The sequence below is a fragment of the Myotis myotis genome, unplaced genomic scaffold, assembly GCF_014108235.1.
Source record: "Myotis myotis isolate mMyoMyo1 unplaced genomic scaffold, mMyoMyo1.p scaffold_m19_p_17, whole genome shotgun sequence".
Classification (NCBI taxonomy): Eukaryota; Metazoa; Chordata; class Mammalia; order Chiroptera; family Vespertilionidae; genus Myotis; species Myotis myotis.
Window position 1 is genome coordinate 19,437,225 of NW_023416321.1, and position 16,420 is coordinate 19,453,644.

The 16,420-nt window shown below is 56.2% G+C and overlaps 2 protein-coding genes across 3 annotated transcripts in view; one reads left to right on the forward strand and one right to left on the reverse strand.

The window, feature by feature from the left end:
* MARCHF10 (membrane associated ring-CH-type finger 10) overlaps positions 1–2,496 on the forward strand; it is an 84,373-nt gene extending 81,877 nt beyond the window's left edge. Inside the window, exon 10 of the mRNA XM_036338797.1 lies at positions 2,435–2,496. Coding sequence (XP_036194690.1) covers positions 2,435–2,496 — 62 coding nt within the window. The remainder of the gene's footprint in view (positions 1–2,434) is intronic.
* Positions 2,497–9,512: 7,016 nt separating this feature from the next.
* Positions 9,513–16,420, reverse strand: part of MRC2 (mannose receptor C type 2) — a 64,737-nt gene continuing 57,829 nt past the window's right edge. Inside the window, exons 21-30 of one of the 2 annotated variants that reach the window (XM_036340620.1) lie at positions 14,072–14,186; positions 13,789–13,952; positions 13,506–13,614; positions 12,770–13,008; positions 12,480–12,648; positions 12,240–12,386; positions 11,351–11,470; positions 10,979–11,158; positions 10,183–10,209; positions 9,513–10,055 (exon numbers count right to left, since the gene is read on the reverse strand). In XM_036340620.1, coding sequence (XP_036196513.1) covers positions 9,832–10,055; positions 10,183–10,209; positions 10,979–11,158; positions 11,351–11,470; positions 12,240–12,386; positions 12,480–12,648; positions 12,770–13,008; positions 13,506–13,614; positions 13,789–13,952; positions 14,072–14,186 — 1,494 coding nt within the window. In that variant the 3' untranslated portion in view covers positions 9,513–9,831. Of the gene's footprint in view, positions 10,059–10,182; positions 10,210–10,978; positions 11,159–11,350; positions 11,471–12,239; positions 12,387–12,479; positions 12,649–12,769; positions 13,009–13,505; positions 13,615–13,788; positions 13,953–14,071; positions 14,187–16,420 lie in introns of both variants that reach the window. The other variant, XM_036340618.1, reaches the window with a different exon arrangement.

Sequence of the window (16,420 nt, forward strand, 5' to 3'; positions counted from 1 at the left end):
GCGAGCGGGAAGGGAGCGGTGGGGTCGAGAAAAGACCTTTGTGTCGCGGGCGCACACACCCCCTCTCGCGGAAAACGCCTCTGCGCCTCGTCTCGCTGGTCCTAATCGCGGCTTTTGGCGAGAGCCCCAGCTCCGGAAAGGGCGCGACAGCCAGCGACTGTGGGCGCCGGAGAGGACCCGGGCCGAGGCTCCCGGCAGGGTCTCGGCGCCGCGCCCGGCTGCGCCCCTCCCCAGCGGCGCCCGCGCCTCTTCCCGGTTCGGGGAAACCTGCTGCAGCCGGGCGCGCCCGGGTGGGTTCGGCTGGGCATGGGGCGCCCCCTAGTGCCCAGCATGGGCCGCTGCCGCCCTCCTGCTCCGGGAGGCCCTGAGGACCAAGCCTTTTCCCCACGGAGCTGGGGAAGGGACGTCCGGGGCCCAGGGAAGACTGGCGTCTCCGAAGGGCAGGAGGAGAGCATCCCTGGGGTGATGCTTAAAAAGGGGTCTCCACGGAGGGGATCCTGGGAGCCCCCCCCCGCCTGCCGCAAGTGCCCTGGCTGCGATGCTGCCGTCCCGCGTTGCTCTAGAGCAGCGGTTCTCAACCTGTAGGTCGCGACCCCTTTGGGGGTCGCCTAAGACCATCGGAAAACACATATAATTACATATTGTTTTTGTGATTCATCACTATGCTTTAATTATGTTCAATTTGTAACAATGAAAATACCTCCTGCATATCAGATATTTACATGACGATTCCTAACAGTAGCAAAATTAGTTATGAAGTAGCAACGAAAATAATTTTATGGTTGGGGGTCACCACAACATGAGGAACTGTATGAAAGGGTCGCGGCATTAGGAAGGTTGAGAACCACTGCTCTAGAGAGATGCCATTTGCCATCCTACTTCAGGAATCTGGGACTAGCTCTAGGACCACATTCTCCCCTGCACCGGCCCCAGTGTGGGGGCAGCCAGTTCTCCCTGGAAACGTGGATCTAGGTCCGCTCCACCTGCCCCCAGCCCTGCACACACACCAGAGGCCTGCAGGCACCGCTGAGGTGGAGCAGAGCCCTGCGCAGGGCGGGTCTTGGCACCTGGTCAGATGCTGCCCTCGCCTGGCTTCCTGCCAGAGCCATGATCCAGAAAAGAGCCACAGAGCCGCATGCGTTCCACCCTCCCCCGGGCCGCACTCTTCCTTGGTCCCCAGCAGCCTGGCACGCCTCACCTGGTTGGCAGCACTTTATTAAGAGCGGCTGCCAGAGCTGAGTCACAGCTGTGACCTGCCGCCCTAGCTCAGTTCAGGAAAACGAGGAGGAGAAAAGGCAAAACCTCAGGGCCCACTAGGTGGCACAGAGATGCCAGCCTCTTTGTGGCTCTGTGGTGCCCATGCCAACCTTCTCACCAGGCACCCCGCCCCTGCACCTGGTAACCGAAGCCACACATAAATGGCACAGGTGGCACAGAGGTGAGGGCAGCTGGGGAGAGTCCCTGGGTGGGTGTGCCCAGATCTGACAACCTGTCACACCTGTCTGTGACCCAGCCCCCCTGCCAGTGCTGCCCAGCTGGCACGAATGACTGTCACCACAGCCAAGCCCAAGGCCAGGGAGGGGAACAATGCCTCCTGCAGCTATCAATCCAGGTGTGAACAGGAGCAGGCAGGGGGACTTCAGGCCAAAGGCTGGGCCAGAGCACCTCTCCATTTGCACAAGTCAAGGCAACTGGCTTTGGGGGAAAGAGCAGGGTGAGTGAGGAAACAGGGGAAGCTTGTGGGGCTGGGGCTTCCTGCGGCAGAGGTAGAAGCTGAGAGGGTCCAGGTAAAGATGGGGGGAAGCCAATTGCTCATACTCCTTGCCCTTCTTCCACAGTCAAAAACTGTTTCCAAACAGTCAGGGGGCACTCCCTCAAGCCAATGGGAAAAGAAATGTATTGAGAACGAGAGTTTCCCCCAAGAATAAAGAGCCCCCACCCCCATTCCATCTCCTCACTCAGACCCCAATTCCATCCCACTGCCTCTCTGTCTTCCCTCCCATCACATGGCCCTCTGCTTCCAGCCACTTGATCCCTGGAAGACTTCTTTACAACCTAGGCCAATCCCTCCCCCCGCTTTCCTGACAAGTTAAGGAAGCGAGAGTTCGTGTGGGGGCACTACCCTGAGAGCCTCCTCCAGCTATTCATCCTGCAAACATTTGCAGCACCAGGCCCCATGGGGATCTGAAGATGAGTAAGATGCTTTTGTTGAGGGGCTTACAGTCCAGCTGCGCTGGCCGGTGGGAAGTCTAGGAATTTCCCAGCCCCAGAATGCCATCTCTGTTCCCCGCACTGTTCCAGGCACTGCAGCACGTGTGTGGCTGGCCACCGGGACTGGGATGGGGGCGGGAGGGGCAGCAATGGCATGCCCCTCCATGGCAGATCCCGCAGTCTGCTGTGGCTGTACAGCCTGAGAGATCTTCTTGCTTTCCAGATTCCGAGTTGGGAGATGGAAATGAAAACGGCATGTATGAAGGCAACAGGCGGGTCATCTAGCAAGGAGCTGGCCACGGAGCTCGGCGAGACCTCTCCCCCAGCCGCCCTTTCTATGTCCCCAGGTGCCTCCCTCCCTCCCTCCCTCCTCTTTACTGAAACCGAGACCATGTGTCTGCAGTTACCGTGTTTACTTTATGCCACTCCCTTCTTGGGGTCTGGCTTGAGCGTCTACGGACAGCAACAGCCAAGACCCCGACAGCACAGGCCAAGCAGCCTGGCTTGTTGAGCACCCTCAGGCTGCCCTGCTGCTGCCCCTCAGCCCAGAAGCCCCAAAGGACCCCACAGCCCTGACAGGCCCAGCAGCCTGGGGTCCCTCTGCTGAGGGCACCTGTTCAGGCCGCCACCCTGAGTGGAATCGTGGTGCGTATTCAGTAAACCGACTTAATTTACCCAACTCTGTTTTCAGCTTATTTCAGTCTCATTGGGCAAAGGCTCAGGGCCTCCGACTGGGAGGAGAGGGAAGCACAGCCCATAGCCCCCTCCCCACCTCCATTTCTCCTTGCTCCCCACCACCACCATGGGGGGGTGGTGACACATCCTGGACCCCCAGGGGCTGGTTAGGACCTGATTGGTGTGTGGACTCCACTCTTCTCTCCTCTTAGGGCCCAAAGACCAGATCAGACGGGGTGAAAAGAGGTCAGAGAAAGCTCATGAGAACAGAGAACATTATGTGTTTCTGTTTGTCTGTTGGGGGAGAGGGGGTCAAAAAATAAGAGATGGTGGGCACAAACTACTGATAAATGCAAAACCATTATGCTAGGTGAAATAAGCCAGACATGAAAAACTGCACAGCACATGATTCTATTTACATGCAATTTCTAGAAAAGGCAAAACTGTAGAGACAGATCAATGGTCATGGGGGTTGGGACTAGGGATGGAGACTGAAGACAGCTGGAGAGGACTTTGGCAGGTGATAAACATTTTGCATTGATCTCTCATCGTCACAATAACCCTGTGAGGCAGGTATCATTAACCTCATGTGACATGGGAGGAAACCCTATATTAGGATTCTTCAGAGAAGCAGAACCAATAGGATTTAAACAGATATATAGAAAGAGATGTATTAGGAGGATTGGCTCATGCAATTATGGAGGCTGAGAAGTCCCACGACCTGCCATCTGTAAGCTGAGACCCAGGAAAGCTGGTGCTGTCGTTTCAGTTCAAACCCAAAGGTCTAAGAACCAGGAGCATGGATGTCCGAGGGCAGGAGAAGATGGATGGCCCAGCTCAAGCACAGAATTTGCCCTTCATCTTTTCATTCATTCAGGCCCTCAACGGATTGAATGATGTCCACCCACGCCAGGAAGGCAATATTCTTTATACAGTCTACCGATTCCAATGCTAATCTCTTCCTGCAACACCCTCACACACATACTCAGAAACAATGTTTTACCCACTATCTGGGCGTCCCTTAGCCCAGTCGACTTGGCACATAAAATTAATCACCACAACATCTAAGCTCCAGGGTGTAAGTCAGTCTGTTGGCTAAGACCATGCTTCTGGACCACCTGAGAGGGTAGCATCCTTAACCAGCTCCAGCAGCCGGGTGCATAGCAGAAAGGGCCTTGAAGAATGGAGCCCAGGCAAGCCAAGAGGTGGGGGCAGGAAGAAGCAGCTGGGAGTACACACAAGAGGATCTGGCTAGAGTGGGGTCATTGGGCAGGGGAGTCAGGGGGCCCCATGTTCAGGTCAGGGAGCTAAGGTTCCACACAGACAGGAGGGAGCTACCAAAAGCCACCAACCCACACTTGGTGAGATGAGGCAAGTGGGGCCCAGAAGAGCTAATGGCAGTAGGAGGAGAGAGCACACTCCCGTTAAGGAAATAAACGGGAACTTTAAAATATTCAAGAGTGTAAATGTCTATGCATCAATCGAGCTCCCACCTTATCTCTCTGCATTCTGAACGCTATCCCCCATGATCCCACCCCAGCCCGAGCTACCCTGATATAAGTACCCCCGCCCCCCGCTTTTTGAAAGTTCATTTTCCGCCACTCCACTCTCATGAAAAAGCTACATTAGTACCTGTGTTCGATAACCGAAGAAAATCTGAAGTTTTTTCACTTTTAGGAAAAAAGCGGAAATAGTGTTCCGTGTTTGTTCTGCAATGAGCCCTTCCAGAAGCAGTGAGCATGGCCCCACCTAGCGCCTTCCCTCGGAACTGCACCCAGCATCTCAGCAGCAAGCTGCCAGAGCAGGGACTGTGTCTGAGAAGCTGTGCTTATCTTGATTTATTTTGTGCATCTGTTATCAAGTGCCCAAGGGATCAGAAAAGCCGAAGAGAGCTCATAAGGATGTCCCCTTAGTATAAAATTGGACATAATTGAGCATTTGGATCATGGTGGTGAGCGAAATAAAGACGGTGTGCAGGCTAAATTTTAGGTCTGGGAAGGCTCATCTTCGCTTTCTGCCATTTCAACTGACAAGGGGGTTGGTAGGAAGGCGCTGCTTCCGGTTGGCTGGGGAAGCCTGAGATGGCCTTGGAGGGGAAGCCACAGGACAAAAGGAAAGAGATCATTCTTGGCCCTTCAACTCCAAAGAGGCTTCTGAAACCGTCAGCAGAGATGACAGGTTGAGACTGGCTGCAAGATCGCAAGGGGGGCTCCCCAGGACCCGCTGCCCACTCCCAACACTCTCCACAGTGCAGGGAGGGTGGAGGGGCGGTGGCAGGGCAAGTTCGTCTCTCTGTGCCTCAGTTTCCTTACCTGTAAAAAGGGTCACAGCACCTACCTCGGGGGGTGTTGAGAAGATGAAGTGAGTTCATTCATGGTAAGCAGTCAGAACAGGGCAGCAGTGGTAACTACCCAATACGCCGCATTTGGATGATTATCATTATCGTGGAGGAATGGCGTGTCTGAGGCGGCCCCAGGGCGAGGAAAGACACCATCCAAAGTTTCCCAAGCCCCAGAGAGAGACAGAAGGGCCTCTCTGTATTAGCCAGCAGGGACATACAGCGACGACCGCTGCCACTCCGTAACAACTCAGAACTCAGGAGGAGGCATGCCAAGAGGACGAGATAACCTTCATCACCCAGAATTCCCTTTAAGGGCTAAAACTGAAGTCCTGCCATGGCCCGATATCGGAAAACAGTCCATTTATTTGCACCAGCACCAAATCCGCTTCAAGTCCTTTCCTTTCTCTGGGGCTGGCACCCTGCCTGCTTTTCCGGACAAGGAGGGACTGAAATCTACAGCTCAAGACTGAAGTCAGCCTTTTCCTGGGGCTCCTGGCAGCCCAGGCCCCTAAGATAAAGAACATCTGGCCAGGCCTGAACATCTGGGCACTTGGACATTATGCAGGTCCCCTGGCCGCCTCTCCTTATTTATCCCAACTCCCTTCTCTTTTCCTCCCTCTTCCTGCCTACTTTCCTGGGGTCCTCCCTGAAGATAAAATCTTTACTTTGTCCCTGCAACAGGCTCAGCCCTAGTGCTCAAGGCAGCTTGGCAGGGCTCGGGCAGCTCTGTTCCAGGAGAGCCATGTGGTGTGGCTGGCCGGCTCCTCACCCCTGCGGCCTCACAGCGCTGCCCACTGGGCCAGGCCAGCTCTGCCAGGACACCTGGAAGGAGGCATCTCTGCCCTGACAAGAAGAGGCTGTTAAAGGCCCGACACCGCGCTCCCATTCATTCATGGATTCCATGAGCCGTCACTGAGCGACCAGGTGGCCAGAGCTGGGCCGGTTCAGTCCTGCCAGGCAAGGTTGGGCTCAGTGCCCGGCACACAGTGCCCTTTGCCCGGGGCCCACAGGGATGGGACTCAGGGCATCCGCTCCCAGCAGAGAGGGCACGTGGATGGGTTGTTTAGAGCTCAGTGAATTGGAATGAGCAGACAGAAAGGACGCTCTGCCACGTGCTCTACTAGGACCGGGAGAGCAGCCGGGCCCAGAGTCTTCCCCCTGCCCTCACTGTCCTCTGGCAGCGGGGAGACGCCAGCCAGGAGGCTGAGAACAAGGTCTGCTGGGGCCCGAGGCCCATGAAACGTCTGAAATGCTTGTGGGTCGGGGCAGGGCTCTGGCAAGGACTTCAGCCACCAGCAAAGGAGAGAGGAGTGAGGACAGGTATTTCTGGGGGGATTTAAACCTCCAGACACTCGCCCTGGCCGGTGTGGCTCAGTTGGCTGGAGTGCCGTCTTGTACACCCAAAGGTGTCCCTCCCTCCCTCCCTCTAAGATCAATAAAATATAAAAATAAAAATAAACCTCTGGTCACTCAACCAACCACTGCCTGCCGGCAGCACGGGGCACCTGGGCTCTCACTTCCTCAGCTGCCCCTGCCACCCCAGGAGCCGCGAGCCTGCTGTCACTCAGCTTTTCTCTCCCAGGGCAAGGGCTGCTGCCTAGGGCTGACTCCCCGCAGCTGGGCTGTGGCCCACAACCCACAGGGCACTGAACCCACAAAGGAAGCTGTTCCTGAGTTTGGAGAGTGAATCACTTCAGGGTGAAGGGAACCCATCATTATGCCCCCCCCCCCCCCCCCGCCCGGGGACTGGGGCTCCCTCCTGTTCCCAAGTCCTGTTGCCACTGCTGGAGCTGTGCGGGAGCCTGGAGGAGGGCTTGGGCTTGACCTCAGCCTCTGGCTCAGGAAAGCAGCTCCCAGGCCCCGCTGGGAAGTGGAGCCCAGCCCGGAAGAGGACAGGATGAGACTTCGAAACATGTATCCTCTTTATGTCATTTAGGCTTTGGACCATGTGACCCTATTGCCTATTCAGAGCAGGAGAAACTTGTTTTAAAAAATCACAACACACACACACCGCTGTAGTCACGAGCCAAACCACCTTCTTCAAAGGTCAATCAGATCAGACATTCCCACCGACTGTCCACTCTACTTAAACCAACACCCACACGCTCTACCGCTGGGCAACTGGGTCTCACCAACCTCCTGGCCCACCCCCGCCCGACTCCCCTTCCTCAAGCTCCAGCCAGCCTGGCCTCCCTGCTGGTCCCCTGAAGCACCAAGGACTCCCGCCACAGGGCCACGGGCACTTGCAGATCCTAGTGCCTGGACCGGGCCTGCAGGACTGCACGGCTCACTCCCTCACCTCCCTCTGGCAGAACCCGCCCCAACCGGTGTCCACACTAGCACGCCCTCCCGTGGCCCGCATAAGCCCTCTGCACAGCACCTGGCTGACCTGGCACAGTGGACCGTCCTTTGTGGGCAGGGCTGTCCCTTTGTTCCGTGCTGCATCTCCGGCTCAGGTATCCTCCGAGTGAGTGAAGGTGGGGGTAGAGGGCGGCCCCCGCGTCTGGGTGGCTTCAGAGCCCAGGCCCCCAAGGACAAGTGTGTGCTTCCCCGAAGCTCAGAGGCCGCCCTGGGAGGTGGATGGTGTGGAGCCCCCACCCAGGGCTGGCCCAGGCACCTCAAATGCTCCCCCGGGAGCCACAGCCCAGAAATATCAGAACAGCTGACACGTGTGGGCACTTATGCACGAGCTCGGGCTCCAGGCACAGATGGCCTTACTCAACCTTCCAATACCCTTACCACAGCGGTTCTCAGCCTTGGCTGCACATTAGAATCACCTGGGAATCTTTTTAAAATCCTGATTTCTGGGCCTCATCCTCCGGAAATTCTGTTTCTTTGTTACTAATGTTGTGGCCTCACCCCATAACAAAGAAACAGACTTTCCGGAGGATGAGGCCCAGAAATCAGGATTTTAAAAAGATTCCCAGGTGATTCTAATGTGCAGCCAAGGCTGAGAACCACTGACTTAACACAACCCTAGGAGGTGAGTCCTGTTCTCCCATTTACACCTGTTGAAAGTTAAGTTGCCCGGGCGCGCGCGCTCTCTCTCTCTCTCTCTCTCTCTCACACACACACACACACACACACACACACCTCACACACACACACACACACCTCACACACGCACATGCACACCTCACACACACACACACATACACACACATGCACACCTCACACACACACACACACACACACACACACACATGCACACCTCACACACACACACACACACACACACACACACACACACACCTCACACACACACATGCACACCTCCCCAGGAACAGAGAGAGAAGGGGGAGCAGGCCCCGAAAGGCAAGGTCCGGGAAGAAGAGACCCGAGCGAGGGTGTCCCGGTGGGGCCCAGAGGTAGATGCAGAAATAACGAAGGATGCCAGCTCAGGAATGCCGTTTATCTCGTAAGCGATATGAGGAACAAGGCCCACGACAGGACGAGGCCGGAACCCCTCTCTCAAGCCTCTTACAGGTGTTTTATTTGTGTGCTTTTCTTTTTTCCTTTTTCTTTTTTGACAATAAAGGCACATTAAAAAACTACAAAAAAAGGACCATGTTTTTGAGTCCATGTTCACATTGTCCCGCACTGTGGCACCGGGACTGGCCGCACACTCCGCTGTGGGCTGGGGCTCGGCCTCTCGGAAAGGCGCTGAGTGGGCTCCCGGCAGGGGCCACTCCAGGAGCAAGGGTGCTGTTCCTCTGGGCCCCACAAGAGGGCGCCCCTGGAGCCGTCCCAGGCTCCGCCAACCCCTCCTCTCTCTCCAAACCAGAGCCAGGAGCTGGAAACATTAGAGGAACTTATTTTGGTCCCCACAGGGGACTCTTCAGGGACTTTTTAGAGCCCTCTCCCAACCCGCAGGAGATGACACCCCAGCCTAGCCCAGTCGCCCCAGGAGGTGGAGCGTCTCTCCCTGGTCCTGTCTCCAGTCCAGCTGACACCACAGCGGAGCCCTGGTCCTCAGGCCAGACCCAGGCCACCCCTGCCACACCCCAAGGCCACCCCAGCAGGCACAGGAGTGATGGATGCTCGGACCCCTCAAACTGACCCCCACTCAGAGCAAGAAGACTCCCCAAACCCCAGGACCCTGGCTCAGAAGGAAGGGACAGGTGAGAAGCAGGGAGAAGGACCGGGGCAAGAGGCTCAGAGCTGAGGCTGCCAGGTGGGAAGGAGAGAAGCGACAGAGGCTGGCTGAGGGCTCAGCGGAGGCTCCTCAGGCTCTGCAATGCGAGGGTTCTGGGGCTTGGTCAGCAGGCCCAGTGGTGGGGGTGGGGGAGGGGGAGGGGAGGGGGAGGGGGAGGGCTGGGGATAAAGAGGCTTCCATTCTGCCTCTGGTTACCATGGAGGCCCAAGCCCAGGTGACAAGACCTTAGATCTTAGGACCCCAAAAAGGGAGACACCACGTGCACTCAGCCAGGGCTCAGCCCAGCCCTCATGGGAGGGAGGGACCCCACCAGCCCAGGCTCTGCCCTACCCCAGCCCCCAACAGCAGCTCCCAAGGACATCCCTCCATAGGCCATCTGCACTGGTAGCTGGTGGGGGGCCCAGCGGACCCAGCTCCTCCTGCCCGGGGCCTGCCCACTCCCTTGGCTCTACTCCTGCTGCTCGTTCATTTCCATGTCAGACACCAGAATGTTCTTCTCCGTGGCCTCGCCGGGGCCGGAGGCGCTGCTGCGGCTGTAGCGTGCACCCTCGAAGGCCCCACGCTCCACACTCTGTCGCCTCCGGTAGAGGATCAGGGCCGCCGTCACCAGGGCCAGGAGCAGCAGCACTGCCATCAGCACCACCACCAGGGTCGCCGGGTTCTCTGGGAGCGCTGCTGTGGCAACACGGACACCGTCTCAGTCAAGAAGCACCACCACTGTGGGCAGCCCTGCCCCACCGCCGGCCGCCCAGATGGGGGTGCGGGGGGGAGAGGAGTCTCAGCTCTGCCTTCCACTCACCTGATGGGGCGAAGCTGCTCTCCTGGGCTGCAGGGAAGGGGGGGGGACAGTTAGTAGAAGTAGTAATAGTCCGAAGAAGAAACAAACACAGATAGAGCCCGCTGAGTGCTGACACTTTATTAGCTCATTTAATCTTGTAGGTTCTGTTACCATCCCCATCCTATATAATAAAAGCCTAATATGCTAAGTGTCGGGTCATCCGGTTGGCTGTTCAACCAATCAAAGCATAATATGCTAATGATATGCTAAGGCCACTCAACCACTCACTATGATGTGCACTGACCACAGAGGGCAGACAGTCGACCAGTTGACCAGTCGCCATGATGTGCCCTGACCACCAGGGGGCAGGCAGTGGGACATCCCCTGAGGGCTCCTGGACTGCCGGACTGTAACAGGGCACAGGCAAAGCTGAGGGACCCTCCCCGCCCCGACAGTGCACAAATTTCGTGCACCGGGCCTCTAGTTTTACATAAGAGGAAACTCAGGCCACAGAGTTTAAGTAACTGGCCCAAGGTCTCAGAGTCAGTAAGTGGTCTGCCCGGGGTTTGAACCCTGTCCATGCCCTTAACCACTACAAAATGAAGGGTTTGCTGTCTAGCTTAGCAACTTGGGGAAGAGCCAGTCCTTCCTACAGACCAATTTACCCCGGGGAGGGTTCCCGCGGCCCCAGGCCTGTCTGTCCATGCCTTCCCCTGCTCTGTGTCTCCTGCAGAAAGAGAAGTGGCCCCTGGCCCCACCCCTGCCAGCTTCGAGGGGGTGGGAGGAGGCTGAGCTGCGTGCCTGGCAGGGCGCTCACCTCTTGGGAGCTTGCAGACAACGCCCATGGTGATGTTGGTGCAGGCGCCAGGCCGCCACTGCCCGCTGCTGCTCTGGATCCAGTAGCAGCTGTTGTGGCTCAGCATGCTGGGGCCCAGGCCAGGGGGCCCCCAGTTGGAGTAGTTCACAACCGTGTTGTCCTGCCAGACCAGGGTGCCTCCTGTGGGGGAGAAGGCACTGAGGGGGTGCGGGGAGGACAGACAAGGCAGAGCAGGAGCAGGTGGAAGAGAGCAAGCCTGTTCGAGTACCCATTCTCCCTCCCACAAGTCCTCACCCCCCCAATGCGCTCATGAAGGGCACCTCCCCTACAGCCAGAGGCTTCCCCTCCCCACCCCCCACACGGGGTACCCACCTTTGGGGTTGAAGTTCATGCCTAGCCAGGCGCCCCGACTCTGGTCCTCAGAACTCTGCAGGTGCTCCCAGACAAACACGTTCTCCATCTCATCCCGAATGGACAGGACCGTCCCACCCACTGGACACAAGCGAGGTCCACGTCAGGGCAGGCGCAGCGACCCGGGCAGCAGAGCCCCCCCCCCCCCCCCCCGCAAGGCCCCAGCCCCCTCTCTGGCAGGCTGAGTAGAGGATGGTGTGGGGTTCCTACATTCATGTGTGCACAGCCGGGAGGGGTGCATACATGTAATGGCACCTAGGGTCTGTCTATGGCAGCGGTTCTCAACCTGTGGGTCACGACCCCTTTGGCGGCTGAACGACCCTTTCACAGGGGTCGCCTAAGACCATCCTGCATATCAGATATTTACGTTACGATTCATAACAGTACCAACATTACAGTTATGAAGTAGCAACGAAAATCATTTTATGGTTGGGTCACAACATGAGGAACTGAATTTAAAGGGCCAGAAGGCTTGCCATGACCGGTCTGGCTCAGTGGATGGAGCATCGGCCTACGGACTGAAAGGTCCCGGGTTCGATTCCAGTCAGGGGCATGTCCCTGGGTTGCGGGCACATCCCCAGTAGCGGGGTGTGCAGGAGGCAGCTGATCGATGTTTCTCATCGATGTTTCTAGCTCTCTAGCTCTCTCCCTTCCTCTCTGTAAAAAACCAATAAAATATATTTAAAGGGGCAGAAGGTTGAGAACCACCGGTCTATGGGAATGCGACGGGCACTTCTGTGTGAGTGCCTAGGGGAAGAGTGTAGCCTGGAGACTGCGTTCATGGGGTCTGAGTGTCCACGAAAGGGGTCACCACTGGAAAGACCCACGGGCTCTAGGCTGCCCTGCCCACCTCGCTGGCAGTGCTGCAGCGCCTCCTTGTGGCCCAGCTTCAGCTCCAAGTGGAAGGAGTAACAGTGCTCCCGAAAGGCAGTCCACGAAGACTCAGCCAGGTCCCGGGGGCAGCTGCCATGGTAGTTTATTCTTCGGGGAGGGGGCCCTGTGGGCGCGCAGGATTGAGGAAGTCGCCCCGAGTCCTCCCCAGACGGCCCACGTCCTACCCACGCCTCCACCCTGGCGGGTGGGCACTCACCACGGTGAACTCCACACACAGCCCCCTGCAACTTGGCTTCACAACTGGCCGTGCGCCAGGCCCCATCCACATCCACGTAGGCGCAGCCCCCTATATGTTGGGGCTCCCTGTCCTGCCAGCCCACGTAGCTCAGTGGCTCCTCCGAGACCCAGGAGTACCGCCGGGAGCCCTGGGCAGGAGGCGGCCATCAGGGTGGGAGGAAGGGGACCAGCCGAGGAGGTGGGGGCAGGGAAGGCAGGGGGTTCGGAAGGGAGAGGAGGGAAATCGGGGGGGGGGTTTGGGTAGCTGACCTCTTCACTGGCCAGCCCGATCCAGAGTGGTGTGCGCAGCCCTCGGGCGGCCTGTGTGAGGAAGGCCTGGGTGTAGGGCTCCAGCACGTGTGCCAGGCTGGTGTTGTAGCTCTCACACAGCAGGAGGGCGTCATGCCAGCTCAGTGGCTTCTGCAGCAGCCGGAAGGTGCCGTTGAGGTAGGAGAGCTCAGTGCCCGGGGCAGGGGGTGATGCTGCTGGGGACGGGCTCAGCAAGGGGTCTACAGGATAAGGAGACGGGGCTCAGGCCGGGCTCTGCCTCCCTCACCCCATTCCCAGGCCTGAGGCTGGGGGAGCCCCCGGTCTCAGGCAGAGACCAGGTCTCCACTGGGCACCGTGAGTGTTGGTCACGATTATGATTCATGACATATTCTTGCTAATAAGCCAGGAAGCAAGCTAGAGCCTTCACCTGTCCCTACCCCAGAACCCAGGGCAGAGGAACCCATGCATGGAGCTGCAGGCGCCTCAGACAGACCTCAGGGTGCTCCACACCACGGATGCCTGGGGTCTAGTTTTTCCTGGTCAGCCTTTCATTCCCCCAACCTTCCTCCCGAGACCTGCCTTTCCCTCTGATGGGCACTGGGCCTTCCTGCCCATCTGCTTCCCCAGCAGATACGAGACTCTGGGGGTGAGGTCGGGAGCCCTGCTTCATTCCTCCGGCACGGCCCAGAGCGGCTGGCCCGGTGCTGGGGTTTCCAAGGTCACTGGTCACACGTACCCGTGTCCCTCTGGCAGATGAAGCCGTGCGTCTCCTCCGTGCAGCTCCGATCATCCCAGCGGCCAGTGAAATGGGATGAGGGGCTGTGCAGCACCACCGCACAGCTGGTCTGGGGGGAAGGAGCTGCTCAGGGGAGCCCCAGCAGCTGCCTCCACCTTGTGCCACTGCCCCCAAAAGGCACTATCAGCAAAGAGCTAGAAGAGGGGGGCCCAGGGAGTGAAGGCAAGCTAGGGCGGCTGGGCAGGGGGTGGGGGACCAAGGGGAGCGGGGAGGGCTTCCTCACCGGTATGTTGCCGCTGGGAGCGGGGTTAGGGCCGGAGGGCTCCCCGGGTGCCCAGTTGGCGTACAGTAGAGGCCCTGGCTCCACCCACTGGAAGTCCTTCTGCGAGGCATGGAGGCCAATCCAAAGGTCAAAGGTCACGTTGAACAGGCTGGCTGTGATGAAGGCTACAGGCCCCCAGAAGAGAGCATTGTGAGCGACAGGGCAGCCCCCTGCTCGCTCTGCACTCGCCATTTCTGGGGACTGTGTCAGAGGACACTGGGGACTCCCCAGGGGCTGGCCCTACCTTGCTCTAAGGGGTTTGCAATGGTGAGCAGCTGGGCCTCTTGCTGTTCGCAGGAGAACTGTGCCTCTGACCACTTCACCCGGTCCTGGGGGTCCTGGCCCTGGATTCGGAAACACTGGCGGGGGAAGGGGAGGCGTGATGTCCAGCCCCACCTCCCTGTCCCACCAGCCCAGAAACTCCACCCTGTACCCCTCAGCCGCGGGCCCTGGGGAGGCTTTGGGGGCTCTCAGAACCAGGACACTGGGGTCTCCTTGAACACGGCTTGAGCCCGCTCTGAACCTGGCACAGCAGATCGCTTGCACTTGCCCACACCCTGAGGAGGTTTGAGTGGGAGGACTTCTTCAGGCCACCAACGCCCCACTGCGCGTGAGAACAGCACCTGGCCAGGCACCGGAGATGGACAGCACCGTCTCGCTTTTTGCTCAACGCCTTCGGAAGCGTCGTCTGAAATCTGTTACCTTGCCCTTCGAACATACATGATTCTCTACGGGATACTTTTATCTGTGTTTTTGAACGACCTTTGTGAGGCGGCAGCTTCTAACTCTTGCCATGTCATGTTTCTCTGTTCCCACCCGTGTGGGAAATCTTCATCAAGTGAAGGCTGTCTTCGAAAATTAATGATTTACAGTAATTTTCTGCTCAGAGGCAGTGCGATTGAGAAAGAATGTATGTAAGATATATTCTGTTTCATATGAGGTGGAAGAAGCCATGAGAATAATTTTTGGAAAAATTTAATGACATGGGAAAATGCTCAAATACAACTCTGGGGGGTGGGGGGGAAGCTGGCCACGAAACTTTGTTATTTAATATGAACTCAATTACGTGGGAAAAGGCAGGAAGGGGAGTAACAAATACTGACGGTGGTTATCTCTGGAGAGTGTGAGTGGGTTTTATTTTCTTTCTGTATTTTCCAAAGTCTTAATAATACACATGCCTTACTTTTTTTTTTTTTTAATAGAAGAGGAATAATATTTGCCTGAGTATTCTGAGAGGAAGAGCTCCATGATACTAAAAGTCTGGCTGTACTCCAACGTATGACAAAGAATTACGGATTATATTATCTAAGGTGACCTGATCTAATCCTCACACTCAGGCCAAGTGGTCTTACGATATCCTGCAAAGAAGCATGGGCTGAAGCTTGTGCTAATGATGCCAGCGCAAACAAGAAGGAAATGGTGGCCTTCTCTTCCTGTGATCAGCTCCCTTTGCCACTAGTGAAAACAATGACGTCTAATCAGGTCTGACCGATCAGCCCAGTGTGCAAACAGAACCGCTTTTAGAAAGACATCCACACTCTAAAGGGAGTATTTTGAGATTATTATCCTAAGCGAAATAAGCCAGTTAGAGAATGACAACTATCACATGATCTCACTTCTCTGTGGAATCGAATAAACAAAAATAAAGTGATGAACAAAATAGGTCCAGAGGCATGGAAGCATGGAACAGACTGAGAGATCTCAGAGGGAAGGGGGATGGGGGAGCAGGGAGAGATTAACCAAAGAACTTCTATGCGTATATGCATTGCCCATGGACACAGACAACAGTGCACTGAAGGCCTGGGGTGGGTAGCGGACTGGGTGGAGGGGAGCAAAAGCGGGGGTGGGGGACATCTAATTGTCAACAATTAAAAAACAAAAAAACAAAAAAACAAGCCCAGCCAGTGTGAGCATCAACCGATGAACCAGGAGGTCACAGGTTCGATTCCTGGTCAGGGCACATGCCCGGGGACGTAGGTTCGATCCCCAGTAGGGGACATGCAGTAGGCAGCCAGTCAATGATTCTCTCTCATCATTGATGTTTCTATCTCTCTCTCTCTCTCTCCTTTCCTCTCTGAAATCAATAAAAATATATTTTAAAAAATTAAAAACAAACAAAAACTACTTGATCAGGTTTTCTGGCTAGTTTATGAGGCAGACGTTTACTAGGAGTAGAAGGACTGGAACATGGAGAGAATTGCTCAGAAAGCCCAGCCAGTGATGGATGAACAGCTTTCACTTCCATCTACTTGTCTTTTGTGAAGCAACTTTTAATCAGCAGCAACCATTAAAATCATGTTTGGAAATCATCTGAACTTCAAACAAGACCTGTGAGTCATGAATCACAAAGTGTCGGACCAAGATGTTTTTAAATGAGGAACATTCAGCCACATAATAGTGATTATGATTGATGATTTTTGAGTGAGCACAATTTTTTCATACTACTCATACAGAAAAAGTTAGGAACTTAAAAATACTGTATTTAAATCTTTAGCTCATGCTTCGTATGGTTTTGTTCTCATGCATATTTTCATATCTACGTTAGTCACATTCGCAAGGAGGTAAATAAGTATCTTTTGTAGACACACACACA